This window comes from Hylaeus anthracinus, unplaced genomic scaffold (genome assembly GCF_026225885.1).
Source record: "Hylaeus anthracinus isolate JK02 unplaced genomic scaffold, UHH_iyHylAnth1.0_haploid 1, whole genome shotgun sequence".
Lineage (NCBI taxonomy): Eukaryota > Metazoa > Arthropoda > Insecta > Hymenoptera > Colletidae > Hylaeus > Hylaeus anthracinus.
Genome location: NW_026533255.1, coordinates 817684 through 835879, shown reverse-complemented (window position 1 = coordinate 835879; position 18196 = coordinate 817684). Strand labels below are relative to the sequence as shown.

Genomic DNA, 18196 nt, shown 5'->3' with positions numbered 1-18196 from the left:
TTTTTTTAGACGACAACGTTCGGCGTTCGCTCCGTCTCTCTCTGTAGCTGTTGCTCTACGTCACTCCGTTGGCCGAAGGAGCTGGGGGGAGAGGCGGGCGACGCTGAACGAATTTCCAGACGATTCCAAGAATCGGGAATCTCCGTGCGAGCGTCCGGCTAATCAGTTTGTTGTAAGCCGCGCTAACGCGCAGTACGTTCGCTTTACGTTTTATCCAATCTTTCAATCGAACCACGCGGCTTCGGTCTTTTTCTCCGCTTTTCACTGCTTCGAACCGGGGCACTTCGGAAGCGAAAACTCTACCTTTCTATTTTCTACTATTCGGCTTTTGTGTGTATATATGTAAATAAAAATAATTAATAAGCGGTGTAGATATATACTTTTGTGGTGTGAGAACTTTGATTTTTATTCTGTGAACATTCTCGCGTACGCGAACAAAGCTTCGGGAGCATATCGGCAGCTCTGCTTTCGCGCGTTTAATCGAATCCAAACTCCACCCAAAAAAGGGCAAGTTTGCTCGAACAAAGCAATAAATCAGAAAAAATATCGAACTTTTTAATTGAACTAAAGGGGCGTTTAAATATTAATAAGAGTTTCGCAAATATTGATAAAAAAACTTCAAGAGATTTGTGAAGTTTATCACTTAGCGTTAAGTAATGGAAATACTGTTCAAGGACAAAGAAGTACCTTTTCCTACGCTATCCTGCACGGTGCTGCAGTAAAGTTAATATACCTGCAGACATTTTAATACAAGACCAACTATTTGCGAATCGGCCCAGATGAAAGAGGCGCCCTAAGGCTGCCAGCGCCGTTTCGATTTGTACATCGACCGACAGAGGGCGCTCTTGTACAGTGTGAAGAATATCGGCCCTTTTCGGAACGCGCGCTCACGCCACATGTGTGGAGCCGCCATTCTGGTTTCATCACCAACGTAGTCAAGTCGTCTCGAGTTATCACAGCCACCTCAAAGTACAATGCGTATCAATTCTCACTAAAGTCAACGTATCGGAGTGCGGGAGTGACCGTTAGACAGCACAAGAAGAACCTGAGTGCAGAGTACACGTTTGCATCACACCTGGTTCAACCACTCAACAGGCGGGCTGAATCCACAGATTAACAGCGCCAATGCATCATCGCACTGTTTCAGACAACACTTCTACACCAGTAAACCGTCAACAAGTACTGTCCTTACTCTCTCATTGTACAGTAATTTTATGTAAGAATAGACGAAAATAAATTGTTATTGTTAACAAAAATTGAGATCTCTGGCATTCGTACAGTCCCCGAATCGAACACCCGTTCGCGAACATCAACCAACTTCTAACGAACCACAACCGGGCCCAACTCGTGGAAGGCCTCTAATGCCGTTTGCAGATGCCTCGTTGAAAACCAAAAAACGTCGGGTTCAAGACTTAATCTGTACACGATCATCAGAAGAACTTGACTTTGCTGCAAGATTATCAGGATCATTACTCGGAACTGATTCACATTTCATCTTATTGCCGCACGAAATAATTGCATTATACTTAGACCTGAATCTGTCGAAAAGGAAATATATTAATTACTCTTTGTTCTTTTGTAAATAGAGTGCATTAGAAATGCTTTCCAAATGTTAGAGAGTTTAGAGAGATGAACAAATTATTTTTACCGCCAATATCTGTAACTGATATATCCTCAGAGATAAATTTACAATGTTTGTTAAATATTACCTCGGCCATCCTTAATGCATTTTTATCGACTGATTAAGTTCTTATTTATGACAAAAAATCCTTTTCCAATTAGGGAGCATGAAGCTTCGATAAATGCGGCCCTTGACATTCTCTCTCCATATGTGTTTAATTTAGGCAAGTAGAATGTGACAGTGAATCTTCAATTGCATTTCACTGTGTTAGATGGCAGTGTTAGTAACATTTTATGTAACACAAATAGTACCTCTAAGTGTTATATTTGCGGAGCGACTCCAAAGGAAATAAATTTGTTCAAAACTACAGAAAAAGTGTCTAAAACTTGAACATTATCGGTTTGGTATCTTTACACTGCACCTGTGGATTAGGTTCTTTGAATGCCTTATTCACATCGCCTACAGACTACCATTTCAAAAATGGCAAGTAAGAGAAGAAGAACACAAGAAATTATTTAAAAATAATGAGCAGAGGATCCAGAAACAATTTAAATCTCGTCTCGGCCTTATAATAGAGAAGCCGAAACCTGTATATGGTACCAGCAACGACAGCAATACAGCGAGGAGATTTTTTAAGAATTACGACATTGCTTCTAATATTACAGAAATAAATATAAATTTAATATACAAATTTCAAATAATTTTAAGGGTATTATCTAGCTCCGTTAAAATATGTTAATATATTGTACTTTTAAGCGAAACCCTAGAATTGTACCTAAACAAATACAGTTGATATTATATGCCTATAAACGTGTATAAGGTTTTACATCATGGTTGTGACATGTCACGATAACGTGGTTCGGTAGCGGATGAACCGTTGCGAAGGGTTGCGCCGGCTCAGCCGGTCGCCGGGGTTCGCTGAGTACAATAAGGGGGTAGTAGTAGTAGTTAGGGCCGAGCCCTCGCCGCAAAGGGAAACGGTATCGGTAGTCGCACGCTTCTAAATAGCGAGTCTAAGGGTGTACGAACCCTTGCACAAGAATTCGACGGGTAGTCGGACTGCGGGAAGCGGATGCTAGAGGGAGGTGCCCCAGGGGTGTCGAGTCAGCAGCGCGAGCACACCTCTTCTTCCCGGGCGAGTTGCCGTGGAGGCCCGAAAACGGCTGTCAGTGCACACACGTCTTTCGGCGACCAAGGTTGTCCCACGCCTCGAGACCGGAAGCCTCTGAGAGGGGACGAGGAAATAGACGGAGTTGACCGCGTTCTTAGAGGGATCTCGTGGTCGTTCTCTATGAACGGGCTCCGTTGGCGGTAGATATGCCGGGAATACAACAAAATGAACGAGAGCGTTTGAACGGCAAATCTGTGTATTATGGCTCGGTACGTACAGTACTGCTCGTTCAGGCGTTCTGCCTTTGGAGCGTCGCGGTCTCAGTACTTATGCGCGACGCTCCCCACCTTTGGTTGTGAGAGAGCGCCGCGCTCTACAGTGACGCTTGGTCCCGGCCTAGCGGCGGTCGGTGACATTATATTTGGGGGGAATAAGGATCAAACGTGGCGGGGCGCGAGCGCGAGAGGAGAGGGTCGCGGCTATTATTCGCGTCACAGACATTATTAATTATTTCGATTTACCAATTGGATATCTTTTGAGCAAGTTTTAGAAGCCACATATAAAGCCACACATAAAGAAATTCGGAGGCATCGATTAAATCACACAAGAAAAAGAAATAGACAAGACTCGAACACTGATTTATTTAAAACCCTTCTGCTGATGTCCGATCCGCTGATTGCATCACAACGAACAAGTTTTACCAGAAAACAATTTCGTGATTCTACTGAAATTGAGGATCATTTAATAAGAGATGTGCAAGAAAGATCATGAGAATCAAGGGATTCGGATTACACGCAAATAAATACCGAGTCAGATAGTGAAACATATTTTATAAAATTTGTAATGCTTTTGTTACCATTCTTCGCAATACTAATTTTTTTGTACTAATTGATTTTTTATTTAAGTTTACTGCATTTGTTATTCTTTATAATTGATTTATTAATTTTTTGTCAAATTTGTTAATTTCGTTGTGAATTTATTAATGTTTATGTTCAATTTTAATTTTTTTTTAATTAAAAGGAATACATTTACATTAGTAATGAAATTTTTATTTTTGTGATAGAAGCGGGACAAAAGGAGAGGATATTATGTCTTGCGTGGAAGAGGCAGTCGACCGTTGTGAATTAGATTGGCATAGTCTGATTTCAGTTGCAACTGATGGAGCACCATCAATGGTAGGTCGAAATATTGTTTTATAGGCCGGTTAAACAAAAAATTAAATTCTTTAACAACACCTTATACTGATATTGCCATTCATTGTAGCGTGCATAAACAAAATTTATGCGCAAAAACGGTTAAATTTGAATCTGTAATGTCAGTAGTAGTTAGCACTATCAATTTCATCCGCAATCACGGGCTAAAGCGCGTGCAGTTTAAAAATGTCCTTCAAGAATTAGAATGTGACTATGGCGAGCTGCCATATTTCACTGAAGTACGATGGCTTAGTCGAGGAAGAGCTCTTGACAGATTTTTTAGACTAAAGACCGAAGTAAAAATGTTTATGGAAACGGCAGGCAAACCGATTCCAGAATTAGATGATAGCAATTGGTTCAATGGTTTGGCATTCTTTTCGGACCTCATTGACCATTTGAATACTGTTGGCGAATCAGCGTTCATATCGCGCGCCGATCGCGATCTTAGTTTCGCCTAGTTTCGCATTACTAACCGGGGGGGAGGGGGGGGCACCGGTGTGCTCCCCGGCTTTCTTTCGGGCGAATGGCACTTTGACCGTGTCCACAGTCACACCTGGCTTAAGCGAGGAGCTTCAGACCAGGCGGGAACTCATTACCTCAGCTTCCTGTCTCGACCCCGCGTTTCGGGCGATCCTCGTTTTCTCTTGGACCCGGGCCTATCCTTTCGAGGATGGGCGCTACTCCGCTGGGGGTGGTCCATCATTTGGCGGGGCCATTCTACCTATTAACGGAAATGGCGAAGAGGAGTTGAGCATCGGGCAATCCACATCCGTCAGAACCTGCAGTACCAGCCTGCATGTTCGCCCCTTTACACCATGTATCAAAGTTGAGAGTCCTGTCCACCCTCTACCATGATACACCTGAGGTCGTTATTCGATCCTCGTTCTCAGTCGGAGTGCTCCGTATCTCCTACCCTTTTAGTCCTAACACTCCCCCCGTCCCTCTTGCCCTTACCCACCTCCTTTGCAGGGTCTGGCTACCTAGACGCGGTTTGCCAAAATCCACCCCCCCCCCCTCTTCTCTAACTGTCCCTCTCGGGCCCTGATCCGAATGAAGGCTCGCCATCGTTCATCCGTGCCAGGGGACCGGCTTATACATGATTCTACCTATCCTCTTTTGTCGTACTTAGTCCTACTTCTAGATTCCTTTTTTGTTTTAAGTGCGGCAGGGAGAAGTGTTCAGGTGAAGGGTCCCCACAGCGTGTCTGAAGGTCGGACGCGACTTTCGTGGAAAGGCCCCAGCCGTCAGGCCTGCCAACCCGTCCTCGTTGCCACTCTTTCCTACTTGGCGGGCCTAACATATTCGTGTTAGGCTGGATTATTTTGTTCCCCATGTCTTAACCCCGAAGACATGGCGAATTTCTTACGTAGCTCGCGGTCACCACCCGCTCAAGGGGGACCAACTTGGGTTCCCCCCTTTTCCCATTGGACCCTTCCACAGGGTCTGTGGATCCATCTGTGTGGTTCCGTGACCCCTTTTCCTACGATGGTGTAGTTTGGTCGGACGGTCACCACCCGTCCTAGGCCGAACTCCTCCCGTTCTGTGGGGAGGTGCGCGAACCCTTTTCTAGGAGATGGTTATTGTGTTCGGTTACGGTGGATTCGCCGAGGCGCAGTCGGCGCATCTCTCTGCCTTGCGTACTTCCTGTTACTAGTATATTTCGTTTACTATGATGAGAAGTCTGACCGGGACGCGAGTGAGGGAACTCGGACGTCGTCAGCCGTAGGTATGGTGGCCTACGGTGAGTAAAGTACTGGATATTCCCGCTCTCAGCTCTTGGTATGATACAATGGCCTGTCCCGTGCTCTACTCTTTCCCCTGCTGTGTCCTTTTGTTCTACACCCAGCGGAGTAGAAGATCTGTGGAGTGTCGTTTGTGTGCGATTTTCTGCGAGATGCCTCTCATTCCGTCTGGTGCCTGCCTTGCTGATACCTTGTTCTGAGGCCAGGGACACAAGCCCTTCCATGGAGTCGGTGGATCCATCTATGTGGTCCCGTGACTCCTTTTCCTACGATGGTGGAATTCTTCTTATCTGTGGCCACGCCAACATTTCTGCCGCCGTGCTATATCTCTTATTCAGTATCCTTGTCCTGGTGATTCAGCGGAGTCTGACGAGGACGCTGCTTCGGGAGGCCCATGTGATTGTTGCTTTCTGGCTTAGTGGCCTGTCGGCGATCACATCTTGGGCTCACCCTTCTGTGAGATTTATTTGACAGTGCGCGTCCCTTGCTCCTTACATTTTGTGTGCTGTCTTACTTTGTACTATATTTCCTCGTTTTGGGTTTGAACGATGGGATGGGCCCTTCGGTCCACCTATTGGTTTTAACACCAGTCGGTGATCCTTCCTGGGTTCTTCCCATCGTTCCTTCGCTTACTTATTTCGTTTCTTGTTAGACTGCGGTTGCGTTTTGGTTGTTGTGAAAGGGGAGAAGGGAGCCTCAGCCTCGCTCCCCTCTGTGATCCTCTGCCTCGGCAGGACTCCGTTGGTTTCCCGTTTATTGGGTGTTTGCCGTGGAGTCCCGTTTTCCGATATTTTTGTATCTCCATGTTTCCCCTTTCATTCTTTTGCGTTAACATCTTCTAATCTCCATGGATTGATGTCGGCGAGGAATGCTGCTATCTTTTTTGGATCTAGTGTTTTCACATCGTTAGGGTCTATGATAAACTGTTTAAAGTATCTGCTTCTTTTCATCACTAGTCTTGGGCATTTGCATAAGATGTGTGTCGTTGTCTCTGGGGCTTCTCCGCATTGGTTTCATAGGTCGTCTGGGCATTTGCCCATCTTATTCAAGTGTGCTTTTAAGGGAGCGTGTCCTGTTAGGATGCTCACCACGTTTCTCGCGTCCTCTTTCTTCAAGTTGAGAATTTGTTTGATTCTCTTCTTATTGTTTGTTTCGGTGCCGAGCAGAGTTTTAGCTTGTTCGGACCCTTGTGTCTATTCCCATTTTCTCTTTTTTATAGGGTTTCTTAGTTTCTCTATTTCCATTGTGTATAACGTTTCTGGTAGTGGGATGATCGGTTCTGGCCCTATCGGAGGTTCGTCTGACCCCTGTTGGCCAGTCTGTCTGCTTTTTCGTTGCCTGTTATACCGTTATGTCCCGGCACCCATTGTATTATTATTCTGTTATTTTTGGCAAGTGTATTCAATCTTATTTTGCATTCTTTGGTTATTCTTGATGTGTTTTCAGCTTTGTTGAGTGCTTTGATTGCCGCTTGACTATCTGTGCATATTGTGATTCTTTTGCAGTTTATGTTCAGGTTGAGCATTTCTTGCGTACACTCAGATATGGCTATGACTTCAGCCTGGTATACTGTTGCATATTTCCCAAGCTGTTTGAAGCCTTCGTTCGATAGGCCTTTCCCGCAGTACCAGCTTGCACCGGAAAGGTTCTCTTTTCTAGAGCCGTCTGTATACCATATTATATCATTGTTTTGGTGTAACGTGGTAGTGTTCCATGCTTCTCTGGAATCGATTTTGGTTTCGTATCTTTTCTCAAATATGTATTCTGTGATTAGTCTATCTTTTGGCATCATATACATGTCTTTAATCGTTTCGTTGCCGTTTGGTTGGATTATCTGGCTGTGGCCTCTACCAGTATCTTCCCACTGGCCCCTGCTGTGTAATCTCATGGCTGTCTTCATTGCTAGTTCTTTTATTTTAACTTCTAGAGAGGAACAGTTGGTTACTACCTCTAATGCCCTTGTTAGTGTGGTTTTTAGTGTACCGTCTTAAAGCTGTACCTTGTATGCTATCTAGTTTCGTGGTGGCTGTAATCATGTTAGATGTTTGCCACCAAACAATGTTTCCGAATGTTATTCTCGCTACTATGATCGCTTCATAGATCCATTTGGTTGTTGTGGGAATCATGCCTCATGTTGGGCTTAGTATTCGGCATAGGAGGTTGAGATTCTTTTTTGCAGCTGCTACTTTTAAAAAGACATGTTCTCTCCATGTCAGTTTCTCGTTTATTGTTACTCCCAGGTACTTCACTTTCCTAGTGGTTTTTAGTTTTTTGTTGGTGAATTCTAATGTGCCTAGATTTGGTCTCTTTATTTTCCTCTAGGGCTATTAGTGCATCTTGAATTCTGGTTCTGATTTGGGTTATGTTCTTCCCTTCTGCTATGAATACTACGTCGTCTGCATAGGCCATTACCTTGACATTGTTGTCTTCGAGGGCGTATAGGAGACTGTCCACTGCCATACACCATAAAAGTGGTAATAATGTTCCTCCATGTGGGCAGCCTTTTTGGACGGTGTCTTGGATTGTAGTTTCGCCTCTGCTACTTATTAATTTGCGATTTTCTAGCATGTATCTGACGCATCTTATCAAACATGCTTCTACGCCGAATTCGTGGAGGGCTTGTATCATTACATCCGTTGGTGTACAGTTAAAAGCGCCTTCTATGTCGATGAAACATGCCACTACTATTTCTTTTTTGTTTATGGCTGTTTCCATAAAGTTAACTATTTTGTGTAGGGCCACTTCTACCGAGTGGCCGGCTCTAAAGGCGTTTTGAGATTTATGTAGGGGTTTCGTTGTTAGGTTTGTACTTTTTATGTGTCTATCTACTAGTCTCTCGGTTAGTTTGAGCGTTGTAGACATTAGGCAGATTGGTCTGAAGGCTTTTGCCGCTGTGTAGTCGTCTTTACCAGGTTTCGGAAGGAAGACTACTTTCGTGCCTTGCCAGCTGTTTTGGTATTATACCCAGAGCTAGCCTTGTTCTGATGATTTTTAGCATGTAGTTTCTAGCTTTCTCATTCGTTGTTGTCATCTTAAGTGTTTTCGGGTACATTCCATCAGGGCCCGGTGCTTTGTTTGGTTGGAATGATTTTACCGTCCATTTCAGTTTCTCTTGGTTTATGATTTTGTTGGCCGTATTCCAGTCAGCTGGTTGGTTATGCGTTGTGTTGGAGGCATTTTCTTCTTCTGTTGTATCTTCGTTTATTGTTATTTCTTGGAATCCTGGGAAGTGGGTGTTCATAAGAGTTTTTATAATTTCTTGATCATTGTTCGTGTATGTCCCTTCAGCATTCTTTAGGGTGCCTAGTGCTTCATGAGGTTTTGTTTCTAGTAATTTGTAAAGTCTTGCTGTTTCTTTTGCAGAGTTGAAGCTGACGCAGTATTTCTTCCAGCTATTTCTTTTGGGTTTCAGTATGTTGGTTGTTACGGTTTTCTTAGCTTCTTTTACCCTAGCCCATTTGCTTGGGTCAGGTTTATTTCTTCTTGCTATTGTGGTGAGATTCTTGATGAGCTTTTGTTTGTTTCTTCGCTCCACCAAGGTATGTCGATTTTTGTTTTGCACTCTTTTTCTTCGGTGCTGTTCTCTCATGCTTCAGCAATTGTTTTGGTTAGGGCTTCGGCTGCAGTGTTTAGCTCTATGCTATTGCTGCCGTATCTCGATGGGAGGTTGTTGATTTTTGTGTCGATCTCTTCCAGGAATTCAACCCATCTGGTTTTTCTTGGGTTTCTTCTGCTGATTAGTGCTCTTGTTATTGGCTCTTCTATCTCGAAGGATATATTTCTATGGTCGGGGAGGCTGTTTTTATCTAGCACTCTCCAGTTTTTTATCCTATGAGACATTTCTTGAGTGCTATAGGTTGCATCTAATACTTCTTCTCTTATTCTTGTTACGAATGTCGGGCTATTGCCTCTGTTGTGGCATATTAGGCCGAATTCGTCTAGAAATTCCACCATTCTATTTCCCCTGGTGTTGATGTCGGTGCTGCCCCATCTAACGTGTCTTGTGTTTACATCAGCTCCAATTACGATATTCTTTTCGATGCACCATGTGAGAATTCCTCTATGTTTGTCAGCTGGGGGTGATTCATTGGCATTCCATGGTAGGTATGTTGATATGGCGAGCCATCTGTAGTTTTCGTGGTTATCATTGTTCGTTGGGCTTGGGCTTGGACTTGGATTCTAACATTCGAAGGCCACTACAGTGTTGTCCTTGTCACTTAAATGTGGGATCAGAGTGGCTCGAGTCCCTTTCGTGTGAGAATGCATGTTCTCATTTTGCCATCGTTTGTTGGTGTATGTCTTTTCCCCGCTAATCCAAGACCTCTGGGTGCATTGTAGCACACCCAGGGTTCTTGGATTAGGGCTATGTCTGTTCTTTTCTTCTCATTATTTCAACTAGGGTGGCTGTCGCCCCCTTGCTGTGTTGCAGGTTTATTTGTATGACTTTGATTGTCATGTTGTTTGGGGTTTTATATGGGTATGTTTTAGTCGGTTTGATCGTTCGTTTGTATATCGGATTGTTGTTTCTTGCGTTTATTTTATTCTTCTTAGTTTGCTTGCTGTGTGTTGTGTTGGTTTGTTTGTTTTTTCTCTATTTTCTTTTCTTCACTTATTCTTCTTTTCTTCTCTTTTCTTTGTTATTCTTCTAGTTTCCTTTTATTAGCTTTTATTTCTTCTTTTCTTGTTTTGTACCTTGTTCGCTTATCTTTTTTTTCTCTCTTGTTTCTTTTTTCTTCTCTTTTCTTCTTCCTCTATGCAACTTTAAAAAATAACATATTATACAAAATAAAAACAAAAGGAAATTTAGGTCCATATTTTTATAGACATTAGCTTCACTGAAATAAATTTTTAATGCGAAAACTAATAATTAAAATAAAGACATGTAAATATATGAATAACCATGTTTATGATATAATAATGTTAATGTTTAAATTATACGAAATAATATGATATGAATAAACAAGTGTAAAATGTAAATTTATTCCTTAAGCTAAGTAAAAATACAAAGAAAATAAATATTCAACTTATTTCTCCTTTACAGGTAACATAGTGAAGTATTCATGATAAATAGGTGGTATGTAAGGCTGTAATGTAAACTTATCATATCGTTGTATTTCTTTGTTTTTATACCACACTAAATATTCTTATTTAACCTGCAAAATATAATATTTATTTTCTTTGCTGCTTCAGTAGTTTTAAACTCTTGGTTTCTGTAGTGACGTAAAAGTACTCGAATCTCAAAATTTTCAATTATTTTACTAAAACAAAAAAAAATTAAACCATCAATAAATTTATGTTACTAATAATTAAATATGAAAGAGATTTTCAAAAGCTACAAAATGATATATAACACTTACATACAAAGTAATTGAAACGACTTCAAAATATTGCATAATCTGAAACAACTTAAAAAATGAAAGAACTTTTTATTCACCCTAATAACTTTACACTTTACGCAACAACTCAATCGCCTTAACTACATTCATCGAGTATCGGCAGCAACTCATCCGAACTACGATCTTTTACGAACTCGTCCGAACGAGTTACGAGTTACGAGCCGGGCGAGGCAGTCGAGCAGCTCGAGTCTTATCGGGCGGGGCCCGATACTCAAGTCGTGCTTGCACACTCCTAGTATTTATACATACCATGAAGAGTAAGTCTGATGTTTTCGTATGTTTTAAACAGTTTATAGGTCAGTATTCAATGCATTTTGAGACAGGAAGAAATAAAAGCAGATGGGTCATTCACGTATACGCCAGATCAGAATGGGGTTGCAGAGAGATTTAGCAGGACAGCGATGGAGGGTGTAAGAGCCATATTGCAAGACAGTGAGTTAGAAGAAACTTTCTGGGCTGAGGCATTGCATGGTTTTGTTCACTTAGAGAGCAGGTACGTGCGCGAATTATTAAACGATGTTGCACCAGGTGAGAGATGATGGAGATACCAATCATCGGTAGGCCGTCTGCGGATTATTAGTTCATTGGCGTACGTTCATGTGCCGGGAGAGGAAGGAGATGAACTATAGGCAAGAGCAGATCTTGGAATTATAGTGGGATACGCATTAAGAGCCGAGGGATATATAGTATGGTTACCCAATACCAGGAACATAGTAGAGACAGCATATGTAAGAGTTGACGAAAAACAAGAATGAAGTCGAGATGTTATTTGGGGATAGAGGATTAAGTAAGAGTTGTGATGTTATTGCTGTTGGGGAAGAGTTGGTATGGGACGATGATGCACATGCAGAGGAAGAGAGACGACGAGATTTAAGAAAGAGAAGCAAGAGGAGGTGTCAAATGAAGGATTGAGGTACGTTGGTATTTCTGAGTGGGGAAGAGTTGAAGGGGAAGGAAGGAATGAGCGAGGGAAGGAATAATCGATGTATATTATTGTCCACCCGGGAGTAGTTCATGATTAAGTTCATTGGATGGAGTGGAAAAATATTGTATAACAGAATAAAATAAAGTTCGACCCCAGACAATTTTTCATTTGAGCAGGAGCTGATGATCGCAACGAAGAAGAAGGAGAAAAGAAGGAAGTTCATTTGAGCAAATGGGCGGTTCAAGATGATCTATTAGGTTACATATTTCAGGATGAGGTGTATTCGGTGAGGTTATCAGAGAATTTTGACGAAGTTCAAGGACACCCTGAGAGAGAACGGTAGGACCAGGCCATGGAAAATGAGATGAAGATAATGGAAGGTAGAGAAGTATGGACGTTAACTGATTTACCATCGAATCAGAGAGAAATCGGAAATAGATGGGTCTACACATTAAAAGCTGATACCAAAGATAATGCCAAAAGATACACGGCTAGATTGGTATCTCAGGGTTTTAACCAGAGATATAGGATTGGCTGCACAGGGGTATTTCACCAGTTGTAGTTTTACTTTTCTTGGGTTTTTCTTTGTTTTGTTGGTTTCCACATTATCCTGGTGTCCCACACAATTAGGCGCAAAGTCAGCATATTTGTATAGAAATTTTAAAAGGATGAATATATATGAGACAATCGAAAGGATCCGGGGTAAGAGGAAGGGGAAGCAAAGTATGTCCTTTACAAAGAGCAAATTCTGGATTACACGGAGGGGGGGGGGGGGTAGAGAGTGGGATGGTGAATTGGAACACATTTTAAAGTCATTAGGATTTAATAAGCTATTTAGATGTAACTGTGTATATAGTCTAACTAATAAAGCATTCTTATTACTGTATGTTGATGATATCGTATTATTTGCCAGGGATGAGACATTGATTCAAGAAATTGTAATATGAATAAGATCAAAGATAGGCATTAAAGAACTTGGTGAAGTAGGATATATACTAGATGTAAATTTTTGAACAGGGAAATAAGACTGACTATTATTTACATCAACAATCGAACAACTTATTTACAGCAACATCGAATTGCCGTTAAGAATAGGTAGTTTGCCACCCAAAGAGGATAGAGAGTTAGCTGAGAGTGATTTAATGAGAAAGTTTCCTTATAAATCATTGATTGAGTGTTCGTCGTTCTTGGCTGATAGGGGCAGGCCAGATCTAACTCGTCAGTAAGCCCAATATCACGGTGTTGCACTGGTTATAGTTTTTAGTATTGGAGGATGGTCGTTGACATATTTGATCGCGTATTCAACATTAAAAAATATAGATTAAATTTTTTAAACATCATAAGTATGGGTCCTGTGTCACGCTCGGATGCGATCTGGGGGTGCAGGTCTCATGCAGGACTCTCGACCAGCGGATATATTGTGTATTCAAACAACGCTCCATTTAGGTGAAAGTCAAACAAACACAAGTGTATAACTTAAAACTCCATGAAATCTCAATTTATTGCGTTAATATAAGGCGTATAGGATTTGGTTTGGTTTTTCAGATGTTTTAGGGGATTTGGACGTATATTCAGGTATTGGGAAATCGGTCCAATACTGTGATAATCGGTTCCTAGTTGTTTGCGAATCAGCTCTCAAACGGCCGCGTGTTCGCACCACGTGCGCTGAGCCGCCAGTGTGAATCTAGTATTCAACGCGAGCGTATTGCTCATAGCATTTTACATATTTCTCTCAGACTAACTCAAGTGCAGCTCAAATTGTTTGATAAGCTCATCCCGGAGTACGTTAAGGTAAAAGTTCCACTCTGTGAAGAATCTACTCATCGACTACCGGCGGAAGAATTTACATATTAACTGCGCCAGGCGGTGGAGCCAGCTTAGAAGACCACAGAACAGCGTTCTTTATAAACCGTCAGCTCACGCATCGATAGTACGACTCATTGTTGACAGGTAGCTCTTAAGCCATCCCATTAACACCTCGATTTGACTCATTTTATGAATAGACGAGAATAAACGTTTTTATACTACAACCAAGACCGAGAGCATTCATTTCTGCAGTCCGCGCGAAAGCAACACCAGTTCGCGAACACTAGTATATTTCAGTGAACATAGTATTAAGAGTCTGAGGACCAAACACATTGATATTAAATTACAGTTTATAGGAGGTTGGATAAGTAAGTAATTTAAATATGGTAGACTTCTTGATCACGCCACTATTGCAATGTGAGCACGACCGTATTGCAAATCATATATTTGTAGGTGATGCGGCAGACGACTGTGGGTCGTATATGGGATTACATTCCTTTTCCTTTTGGCATCAGGATTCAGGAAGTCTCAGGAGAGGGCGTATTCATGAGCGAGGGAGAGCGTACTTTTTGTGGAGGAACCAAATTTCGCGCCATTGCAGGCTCGGTGTCCCAGGGAGGAACTTGTGGCGGTTAGAAGCGCGATTAACGCGCTATAGAAAAGTAGTAGACTAGTAACATAGAGGGAGTAAAGAGAGGAGTTATCGCAGAAAAGAGAGAAAAGGAGTTCAGTGTTATTCATGTATCGCACCCTTCTGAAGAGTGTCCTGGGTAGCAGAGTTGTTTTGGGATTCTGAGTTGGCCCGATAGCGTTCTTGTGGGAGAGTTTCATTAGAGAGCGCGAATCCTACATGTGTGTGATGTTTTCAGGGGTGTTGGTCTACCTACGATAGAGATTTTCTGTTTCTATTAGGTTCCGCGGGTAGATAGATACTAAGGATTCTTGATGACTCTACTGGTTGTGTTAAGTTGTGTCGGTGTACTGTGAGCTGAATGTGTTCCTGGTTTACAGTTTAGTAGAAGCCGAATGCGTTAGATGGCGTTGCCATGGGGTTTTCTCGCTTCTTTCCGCTCGCGTCGGTAGGGGTCGTTGTATACTGTCTTACGTCTCGTTCTTATGTGGGCTTCCATTCTATCTGGTAATCTTGGTCTAGGGTTCTGTTTTTTTGTTTGTTATGATATGTCATGTTACTCTGGTGTTTAAGGGGGTAGACACGGCACGTGACCACTCCGATTCGGCAGGTCGGTATTACAGCAGCTACTCTCTGCATAGAAATGGTATTACCATTAGGTATGCGGCAGCGGAGGAAAACTAGATGGAGCTGCTCGTTATTGCCATACAGTATAGTTTCTTCTCAACAACATATACTGTATACTTCCTCCTTGAGTGATTCTGAATGCTCAGCGTAGAAAGTAGTAGTATTCTGTTCCGCGCTGCGTATTACGTTTGTGTAGTGCGGTCACACTTCACCATCATGCGTGCATATACAAATAAAAGCTAGGTTGGGGGACCCTCGGCGCCGCTGCGGCGCCTCGTGAGTTGCTCCGCGCTATCAAGAATTTGGAAAACTTTAACAATTTTTTACGCGACAACGGTTCGTCTCCGGCATGTGGCTCCTTTGAAACTTTTTACCTACTCCTCGAGTAGAATTTTTAAAAATTAAAAAACACTTTGACTTTAAATTTTGAGGTCATAACGGATTTTGCGGACAGTTTTTTTTGCAAATGTCCACTGATTCGGATATGTACAATAACTCCTGAAAGTGGTGACCAATAATTTTTATACACTCTCCACACCCTGATTTCATTTGTAAAAATAAAGAAGTTTAATACAAATTACTTTTTGAGTTGATACTAATTGAATATAAAAACTGATACCTACATATCCTGAAAAATCCATTATTAATGTTTCCTATTTCCCATAAATATTTTAACAGAAACGTTTAAAAAATATTCGGATAATGTGAAATTTATGTTTAAAAGATGCGTATTGAATATTCGGGCAATGTTAAGTAAATCTTAAAACTTAAGAAATTTAAAAAAAAATTAAATCAAATTTTATATTGAGTTTCATTTATTCATAGATTTTACTTTTATTACTTTATTTCTTGTGATTGGATTCCATTAAAACAAGTTATTTTAATTTTTTTTACCTCGGTGAGAATTTGAATATCAGATGAATATGTATTTTATATTCGAGAAAAAATATATTATTGCAAATATTAAATAAATATGTATTTTATATTTGGGGAAAAAATATTCCATTCTAAATATTGAATAGATATTTATTTTATACTTAAAAAAAAGAATATTTTTTTCTAAATCTAGAATAAACATCACATGTATATTTAAATATTAAAATTGGATTCAATCTCTTTTATTGGATGAATCTGTATTCAATATTTTGTGCTACTAGGGTGTTACGAGCCAGGGCGATAGCGACGGGTGTGTGAGCCCTGCGAGTGGGGTGGAAGATTTGAGGATAGAGTAGATAATGCTGACGCCTCTGACGAAGTCAGGTAGCTGTTGGGAATTGGTATCTCCCAGTGAAGGGTAACCGTAGAGTAAGGTTCGAACTGTGAGGTTGTTGGAAAAAGTGCAGTGACTCTGACGCGAAGTCAGATAGCTAGCAGGAATCGGTATCTCCCAGTAAAGGTTAACCGCAGGATAGGTTAAGTTTAGGAGTTCGGGTTGAGTACACAATGACTAAATTGTATCGTTAAAATGTAACACGCGTCGTTAATAAAGCCTCGCAACTTGTTAATTTAATAGAATAATAACTTGAGCGGTAAAGTTATTATGTTGTGGGATCGTTACACTGACTAGGATTGGTGATTTCAAAGTAAAGGTTTGATGATTGATCTTACAGACTTTTAAGTTTACACAAAGAGTATATATTCAAAAATTACTATACTAATTAGAAGTGTCCAGTGTCGTGTTGTCGCGGTTAGTGTATAAAGTTAAAATTACCTAAGTGTTGCGCGGTGTTGACGCACTGGCGATGCGGGGGTCGAGAGTACTTTTATGGCCGTAATAGATTTTAAAACCGTCTTCGCGGATCTATATCGATTTCGATAATATACAAACGAAATACTATCATTTTTCGTAAAAAAAGTTAATTTTTTAATTCAGGTCCCACGTTCACAGAGCTTACGAGGAGACATCGTCTAGTGTCCCCCGAATTATTTAATCAAATTTTTTTCATATGTAAAGAAGCGTATGTAGAACAATCGCTGCATGTGAGAAAGCGCGACTTTCTTCGTTTTCGAGAAAGAAATTTTTAAAAGTAGCTAAATTCCGATTGACGAGTGTCAACCGACTATAAGAGTCAAAGATATAATAGAAGTAGTGTGGCACAGTCGATAGAGTGGCATGTTTCGAAGACGATTTTTTTGCGCTGGAAGCGGTTACGATCCCGGTAGGAGTCACTTATTTTTTTTTATTTTTTCTTCCGTTTGTACCATGTTTTGGTATGGAAACTACATTTTTATATATTAAGACTATTTTTATACAATGCTGTGCAATTTTTATATTTTTTATCGCATTGAAAAAGAAGTCAGAAAAAAGAAGGAAGAAAAAAAGAAAAGAAGAAAGAAAGAGAAGGATAAAAAAGAAAGAAGAAAGAAGTTGTGCAATGTTTGTTTAATATAATTAAATTGTTATTTACAAATTATAAGGACGTAAATTTTTATAAAAGCTTGTAGAAACTCCTGTTCACATCATGACTTCTTTTTCAAAGCGATAAAAATCATAAAAATTGCACAATATTGTATAAAAATAATGTTAATACATAAAAAGGTAGTTTCCATAACAAAACATGATATAAACGGAAGAAAAAGTAAAAAGAAAAATAAGTGATTCCTACTGGGATCGAACAGCGTCCAGCGCAAAACTAGAGTTTCGAAGCGACGAAGAAAGTAGAAAGAAACAGTTCGATGAAGAAGAAAGAGAGACTGAGAGTCGACGCTGGCAAATGTAAGGATACAGGATCGGGATGCTAAGTGCGTATTCGACCTCAGTGAAATGGCAACAGTGTAGATAGACGCTGTTGTGAGAACGGCAACCTTGCAATTGTATCGATATCACTTTAGCAGTCGTCCTCAGTAAACGCCATCTCCTATCGATTATCTGAACTAAATTTGTAACGTAACTTGCTCTGCATTATCGTCAAAATGGCGGAACTCGTCTTTGGTCGTCGTTGTGTTTTGTTTCTCTTTTTATTTTGGGTGCTTAGGGTGCTTAGGGTGCTTAGGGTGTGTGTGTGTGTGTGTGTGTGTGTGTGTGTGTGTGTGTGTGTGTGCGTGTGTTATCAGTGGGGGAGTGAGCCGGGTAGATTAGATTGATTTTATTTGTAAGGTCGGATATTATTGTATTTCTTCAGGGATGATACTTGTGTTTGTCCG

General features: G+C 41.0%; 1 protein-coding gene across 1 annotated transcript; it reads right to left on the bottom strand.

The window, feature by feature from the left end:
* Window positions 1–1561: 1561 nt before the first annotated feature.
* Window positions 1562–7951, bottom strand: LOC128896473 (ribonuclease H-like). The gene is made up of 2 exons (XM_054159836.1): window positions 6972–7951; window positions 1562–1595 (listed from the first exon to the last, which is right to left on the bottom strand). The coding sequence occupies exons 1-2, from the start codon at window positions 7565–7567 to the stop codon at window positions 1562–1564; spliced, it is 630 nt and encodes a 209-aa protein (XP_054015811.1). The 5' UTR covers window positions 7568–7951.
* Window positions 7952–18196: the final 10245 nt, after the last annotated feature.